At 54.8% G+C, this 7,569-nt stretch overlaps 1 protein-coding gene across 1 annotated transcript; it reads left to right on the top strand.

The window, feature by feature from the left end:
* The first annotated feature begins 4,547 nt into the window (after positions 1-4,547).
* CSF3 (colony stimulating factor 3) lies at positions 4,548-7,060 on the top strand. Its single transcript, XM_059378839.1, has 5 exons — positions 4,548-4,631; positions 4,750-4,904; positions 5,318-5,425; positions 5,552-5,698; positions 6,022-7,060. Exons 1-5 carry the CDS (start codon positions 4,619-4,621, stop codon positions 6,184-6,186), a joined length of 588 nt encoding a protein of 195 aa, XP_059234822.1. The 5' UTR covers positions 4,548-4,618; the 3' UTR covers positions 6,187-7,060.
* Positions 7,061-7,569: the final 509 nt, after the last annotated feature.

Genomic DNA, 7,569 nt, shown 5'->3' with positions numbered 1-7,569 from the left:
TGTGTTCCCTCTCCTGCTAACTGTGTTCCCTCTCCTGCTGTGCTCTGGCTCTCCAGCCCATGGATTTCTACACCACCTCCAGGCTTCCTGCCTCACAATGATATATCCCCCTGGCTTCTGAAACACTCCCTTGAGATCAAATACTCCTAGGAGGTGGTGTGAAAGTCCTAACTAGCTTGGAGATTCTTAGAGCGCATGAGGGGTTTGTGTCCTCCTGGGCCTTTGCCCATTGCCTCATACCCTGGGTCCAATGAAGTTTTGTTTGTTAGGAAAGGTACACTCTGTTCATACCAACTGAAGATTTTCATCCCCCAATATCCCTAATTTCCGCTAAAGGCATGTTTTAGACTGGCCTGGCTTTGGTTCCTGATCCATCCCAGCCGTGGTCACAGTGACTGGTCATTGCCCATTTGCTTTAAAAAGCTACTGCCACCTCTCAGTGTAATGAAACTCTTAAAAAGAAAAAAAAAAAGATTATCTGGGGGTGCTTGGGTGACTCGGTTAAGCATCTGATTCTTGATTTCAGGGGGGTCATGATCTCAGGGTTGTGAGACTGAGCCTTGTGTTGGGCTCTGCACTGGGCATGGACCCTGCTGAAGATTCGCTCTCTCTCTGCCCCCGCCCCCCACCCCAGGTTCTTGCTGGACCACATGCAGTCTCTAAAAAAAAAGGAAAAAAAAAAAAAAGACTTTATTTTTAAGTAATCTCTACACCTGATGTAGGGCATAAACCTACAACCCCAAGATCAAGTGTCACGTGCTCTACCAACTGAGCCAGCCAGGTGCCCCAAGGTCATGAATCTTAACAGTCAGCACCCAGCTCAAAGTGCTTTAGACCCTCTCCTGGTTGGTAATAGAATGGAGAGTGTCACCCTGGTCTAGAGAACTGGGGGTCATTTGCCATGATTTCCTGGTTCTTGCCCACCTGGAATCTATGGACTATTTTTCTGTCTGCTCACTGGAAGTTTCTTGTAATTCATTCCCATTGGCTTGGGTTTTCTCTTCCTGGAGAAGCTTAGTGCCCTTTTTGTGCTCGCAGAGTTCACTGTGCACTCCACCTTCTGGTTTTTTTCTTTTTAATTAGAGAACTACAGAGAAGCACGAAGAATAACATAACAAATCCCCACGTATTTCCACCCAAGTTTAATAAATGGTGACATTTAGTTATCATTTCAAGTTTTCTCAGCGGAGGAAAACCATCACAGCTCAGTTGGAAGCCCATCTTGTTCCTTTCCCAGGCCCTTCCCTACCTTCCCTGGAGGCAGCCGCTCCCATGAATTCAGGGGTAGCCCTCCAGGTTGTCTTTATACCTTGTGTTAAGCAAAATATGGTTGCATTTTTAAATCTTTTAAATGATGTATCTATCACATAAATGTAACTTGCTCTCCACTCACTCTTGGTTTTGAGATCTAGTCCTGTTGATACCATTCCTAGCACTGTCCTAAGCACTTTGAAACAGCACAGATAAAGCCGGTTAATTCCTTTCCTCATGGAGTTTTCATTCCATGAGGGGCTGAGGCGGAGGCATCTGTGGACATTGATTTATTTAGCCCTTTCCTGACTGGTGTGCATCAATTTGCTCTGACAGAGGACAGCTCTGTGTCTCCTCGTATGCAGGGACAGTGGATGTGATGTGCAAACTTTTCTCAAAGGGCCAGATGGCACATTTTTAAGGCTCGTGAGCCATATGATCTGTCACAACTATTCATTTCAGTTCTGACCTTCTTGAAAGCGGCTATAAACAATATGTAAACAAATTAAGAACACCAGGGTTTGAATTGCGTATGACGTTTACATGTTAGGAAATATCCTTTTGATTTTCCGCCCAACAACTTAAAAATGTAAAACCCATTCTTGACACGAGGTGTCCATATCTTGGCTCCCAGGCTGAGTCTGCAACAAATGAGTCACCCCAGAACCCTTTGAGAGATGCTCCAGGTCCTGTACCAGATGAAAACAGGAAGCATGAGGGGAAGTCTTGGGCCAGTTCTGGCCATTGAGAAACACCTGAGAAAGCCTTCAGGAAGCTGGAAGGCGGAATGACTGCCAGGGGTCTCCAGAGCCAGGCCCTTTGCCAGAAGATGGTTCTGGTCCGGCTCAGCCTGTGCGACCTGGCCAGTGGCAAGCCCTGGCTCTCTACCTGGTCTTTATCGTCCCATGCATAGGGCTGAAGTGGGGATCAAGCCCTCCTCTGGGAGGAACGGCTCTCCGAATAGGAAGGTAACGTAATGGGGATGGTGCAGGCTGGGGAAGCCTGACTCTCCGTCCCGCCTGGCCTGGCCACCGCCTCCTTCTGAGATCTGAGGCAAGACCCTTCACCTCACTGACCTGCCCTTTGTCTCTAATGAGAGCGATCCACATCCTTCCGCTCGGTTTGGAGGATGAAGGACGCAAGTGTGATGGAAGGTGCCTGACATATAAGAGGTGTCCAATAATTACCAGCTGACTTTTGGATTCTTTCCCTATGGAATGGAGGCCAGAATGCTTCCCAGGACGGGCAGCTCACTCCCCCTGGAAGCAGCCCACTCCATTTCTCACACTTCTGACCGCTGGAAAGCTCTTTCTTTCTGTTCATAGGAAAACTCGCTGGCTGTGGCTTGCGCTCCCTGTCCCACTTCCAGCCCTTGAGATCAGGCAACAAGCTCTTCCTTCACTTCCCCAGTCAGAACAGCCTGTTTTCTTCAAATTCTGATCCTGAGTCCTCTCACCATCCTGGCTACCTTTGTCGGAATTAACGTATTTTCTCAATCAAACGTCCTACACACTTGGACTGTAGGTGAATTGATAGTCTGGGTCTAGGTCTGTGAGGCCAAACACTGATTAAGGGATTTAATGGTGAAGAGGCACCTGGATAGATACATCGGTTGAGCATCCAACTCTTGATTCATCTTCTGTAAAATGGGAAGTGGTTCCAGTACCTTCCTCATAGACTCACTGGAAGTCATACACTCGATAATGTGTGGAGAGTGCTCAGCACAATGTCTGGGGCCAGCGGAGTCCTCTGGAGGTTCTTTGAGGGAGGATGAAGGGACATGTTTGTGAAAGTGAATCTCCTGCCCCCCCCGCAGTTCTAAACCCACCCCTGTGCTCCCGGAGAGCTGGACGCAGAGCTGGCCTCAGTCGGGGCACGGTGGCCAGCCTACGTAAGATAGAGTGGCCGACAGCCCACCCCCAACCCGCTCCCCGCCCAGCCCACCCAGTGGGACAGGGGACCTGAGGCAAGAGAACAGATCAGCAGGTGAAGTCCCTGCCCACTGTGGCCACCAGGGGGCACCCGCGCCCCAGAGATGGCCTCACCCAGGCAGACACACTCCTTATCAAGAGGTGTCCATTCCTTGGCTCCTACTGAGGTAAATTGGGAAGGAAAGTGACAGCCTTGGGTGTGGTCGAAGGACTGCTAGGCAGGCCCACTGGCCTGTAGGAAACCCTCAAGCCTGAGGCGAATTTCCAGGCTGTAACTCAGAAGATTGAGCCTGCTCTCCTTGACCTTGGGCAAGGCACATCCCTCTCTGGCTGGGTTCAGGGAGTGTAGACCAGACTCCAAGACTCGCGTGGCTCTAGGATTTGAGGCTGTTTGCAGTTTCTTCTTTCTCACCCCCAGCCCTTCTCCACCTCAGGGCTGCACACACTCTGGCAGGCCTAGCACTGACCTAGCAGGCAGTCAACTTGGCCAGGGAAGCCACGTGTCACAGACCCTCCCCCAGCTCCAAAGCGCTGGGCCACCATTGGAGGGAGGAGAACCCCGGGAGGAGGAGGAAGGGCAAGGTCAGGTGAACCAAGAGACCCAGAGCCTCAAGGGTCTTGCTTCATTTGGGACAGACATCCGGTTTCCTCTGGTTTCTGCCAGGATTCTGGGGGCTTAAAGGAATGAGTCACGGGGGGGATTGGGGAGTTCCCAGCTAACCAGTTCAAGACAGGAAACTGGGATGATGCCCATCAATGTATGGGGTGGAGACAGGAGGCAAAACCCTAGTGTCCCTACCTCAGGCCCTGGGCCCCTCAGGAGGGGTCTCAGGAAGGCATCCTTCTGGGAGTTTGGGAGGTAGAAATGGGGGCAACTAGCTTCTTCCCTCTCAGAATTCGGGGTCTAGGGAGCAGGTAGTTTGGGAGTCCCAAGGGAAAGCGCAAGCGGCTGCTCCCCCTCCTCTGGCCAGGAGGGAAGGAGGGAGGGGCCGCTTGGAGGCCTGCCTCCCACTGGGTCAGGCTGACCAGCCTCTAGCCTCGCCTGCCTGCCTCTGTATCAGCAGGCACAACCTCCCTCAGCGCTCTAATCAAACACCCTGGGGCAATTTCGGGCCTGGGTGGGGTTGAGGGGGAGGAAGAGCATTTGAGGGGGACCAGATGTCAAAGAAAGAGCAGGGATTCCACAATTTCACAAAACTTTCGCAAACAGCTTCTTGTCCCAGCCCCCCCCCCCCCCCCCCCCCCCCGCATTGTCCTGGACACCAAATTTGCATAAATCCTGGGAAGTTATTACTAAGCCTCAGTCGTGGCACCAGGTAATTTCCTCCCAGGCCTCATGGGCTCCCGTATAAAGGCCCTGTGCAGCCGGTCCCTGCCAGAGCCTGGCGCCCACAGATCCACCCAGACCTTTGGCTGAGCCTGCTGCCCAGAGCTCCATGAAGCTGATCGGTGAGTGTCCCGGCCACTGGGGGTGGGGGAGGGGAGAGGCTGGAGTGGCAGAGGGGCTGGGGGGACCCCAGGTGGAAGTGGACCGCCTGTCTCCTGAGCACCCCCTGTCTGCTCTCAGCCCTGCAGCTGATACTGTGGTATGAGGCACTCTGGCTGGTTGGAGCAGCCGCCCCCCTGGGCCCTACCAGCTCCCTGCCCCAGAGCTTCCTGCTCAAGTGCTTAGAGCAAATGAGGAAGGTGCAGGCTGACAGCACCGTGCTGCAAGAGAGGCTGGTGAGTGAGAGGCGCGGAGGGGAGGAGGTGACCTGGATGCTGGAAGAGGGCCAGTGGAGGAAAGAAGAGGGCATAGCTACAGGGAGGGAGGAAGGGGAAAGAGCTGAAGAGCTGAAGGGAGGGGAAGGGAGTGGTGAGAAGACATCATCAGGGAGGGGCATGGCCAAGGGAAGACCCCAGGGGAAGGGGAAGAGAATCAAGAGAGTGGAGCCCTGGAAGGCTGGCTGGGAAGTGTCTCAAGGACAGTGCCCGGATGGCCCAGATTCTGGATCACCATGGAGGGCAGAGTGGGGCTGAGCGGCCTGGCAGGACTGGGAGGGAGGGGAAGACCTTGGAGAAACAGGGAGGACTTCGGAAACAGGAGTCGCCGGGCCCCTCAGCTCCCCCTCACGCAGCATCCTTCCTGTCCCCAGTGCGCCACCCACAAGCTGTGCCACCCCGAGGAGCTGGTGCTTCTCGGACACGCTTTGGGCATCCCCCAGCCTTCCCTGAGTGGCTGCTCCAGCCACGCCCTGCAGCTGGTGAGTTTCTGGAGGGGTAGAGGGAGTGGAAGGGAGGGAAGAATGGTCTGGAAGTCTCTCTGGACCTCCAGGCCTTGAAAGGAGCGCCCGGACAGCACCCCCTAACTCCGCCACTCTGTCCCCCAGACGGGCTGCCTGCGTCAACTCCACAACGGCCTCGTCCTCTACCAGGGCCTCCTGCAGGCTCTGACAGGGCTACCCCCTGAGCTCACCCCTGCCTTGGAAACGCTGCAGCTGGACATCGGCGACTTCGCCATCAACCTCTGGCGGGAGGTGAGCCTCACTGGGAGCCACAAGGGTTGGACTGAGCTGGTCCCCAGAGATCATGCTGCAAGCCTGAGGATCCCAGTTCCTTAGGGTCAGTGTGGGAGGCTTCTCAGGGTGAGAGAGCTCCCACTCCAGGCCCCTCTTAATGCCAGCCCTTCCACTCGCCCTAGATGAGGGCGGGAGCCAGACCCTGATGTAGACCTCGGTTCAAGGCCAGCCTCCACCATTCACCCATCAACCGTGTGGTCTGATCCTGCACACCCCCCAGCCCTTCGCATTTCCTTAGCTAATCATGCCCACTTAGCTGATCTCCTCTTCTCCCCCAACAGATGGAAGAGCTCGGGGTGGCCCCGGCAGTGCCACCCACCCAGGGCGCCATGCCAGCCTTCACCTCGGCCTTCCAGCGCCGGGCCGGAGGGGTCCTGGTGGCCTCCAACCTGCAGAGCTTCCTGGAGCTGGCCTACCGTGCTCTGCGCTCCTTTGCCAAACCCTGAGCAAAACCCTCCCCAACCAGTGTATTTATCTTTATTTAATATTTATGCTTATTTAAATCTAATATTTAAAGACAAGAAAAAGCAGGAAAGAGCCCCGGACCCTTGGGTCCTTCCTGCCGTCTCTGAGTTCCATTCTCCTGCTTGTATCAGGGAGAAAAGCCCCTGTCTTCCTGTCCCCTGGACAGGGAGGTAGCTAGGTAAATACCACGTATTGACTCCTGTGACTGCTCCCCGGCCTGGCTCTGCGGTGGGCACTGGGAAGAACCCCAGTGAACTCCTTACCCCAAGGGTACCCACCTTAAGACCCCCGGGAGCATCAGGAAGTCTCCCATGTGGGAGACAAGAAAACCCTGTTTAATATTTAAACAGCAGTGTTCCCCTCCTGGGTTCCCCCTCGCTCTGGCCTCACCAGCTCGGCTTGCACATGCCCGGTGGGCTAGGTCTTGCTTCTCCTCCTGTCTGTCCCCTTCCCCACGGGCATTAGGCCTCCCAGGAGGTGGCCAGAGCGGGGAGGTTTGACCCTGGGGTCCCACGAATTTGCTGGGGAATCTAGTTTTTAAGATGTTTTTGGTCATATTTTGACTTCCTGTATGGGGAACCTGGGCATTGTTGCCGTTCCTCTTTCTGGATGCCCTAGAGCGACAATGACATGCTCCTGACACCTGCCCCACCCTCACCAGGGTCAGGATTCTGACCCTTCAAGGGCTGGGCAGAGGCTCCTGTATTGGCCTTGCTGGAGGGGGTGGTGGGACTGGGAGTGTTGGAGGGGAAGACGTGGAAGGTTATGTGACGGGGTGAGAGGAATGCTCAGCTCCTCACCCTCCACCTCTGCCCCTACTTTCTCACTGTAGCCAAACTCTGATAATAAAATATCTTATTTGTCTCCAATAATGCCTTTCCTCCTTCTTGAGTCCAGCTGGTGCCCAGTCCGGGGTGGGGGGAGTGGGAAGTCAAATGGTGAATGAGGCCAGAGGGACAGAAAGAGGAGGTGCAGGGAACAAGGGGGAGGAAGGGGGCAGTCCTCTAGCTCGTCAACACTCACGCCCTTAGCACGGGTCTCTCTTGTATCTACTCTGCAGGCACTGGGCTAAGTGCTAGGGACACTGAAGTGGACAAGGCAGGCGAGGTCCCTGCCCTCCCCGAGACACAGCCTAGTGGGAAGACGGAGGCGGATGGGCCACCATACTGGGAGAGGAGAACGGGGGGGGGGGGGGGGGGGGGGGGGGTCTTAGGAGTCCAGACGCAGACAGACACTGAAGCGAGGGGGATTTAGTATCTGCCACCTCCCATAAACTCCAGCCCATCTGCACTCACACTTGCCCATGGAGATAGAATGAGAAGTGCCCTTTACAGATCAGGAGCTGAGTTCAAGATGCCAACTTA

Source organism: Mustela nigripes, chromosome 16 (assembly GCF_022355385.1).
Source record: "Mustela nigripes isolate SB6536 chromosome 16, MUSNIG.SB6536, whole genome shotgun sequence".
NCBI lineage: Eukaryota > Metazoa > Chordata > Mammalia > Carnivora > Mustelidae > Mustela > Mustela nigripes.
Note: the sequence above shows the minus strand (reverse complement) of the source record. Positions and strands in the feature narration are given on the sequence as shown.

Coding starts and splice junctions, on each gene's coding strand:
- CSF3 (XM_059378839.1), top strand. Junction 4,905..5,317: donor CCGTGCTGCAAGAGAGGCTG/GTGAGTGAGAGG, acceptor TCCTGTCCCCAG/TGCGCCACCCACAAGCTGTG. Junction 5,426..5,551: donor CCAGCCACGCCCTGCAGCTG/GTGAGTTTCTGG, acceptor TCTGTCCCCCAG/ACGGGCTGCCTGCGTCAACT.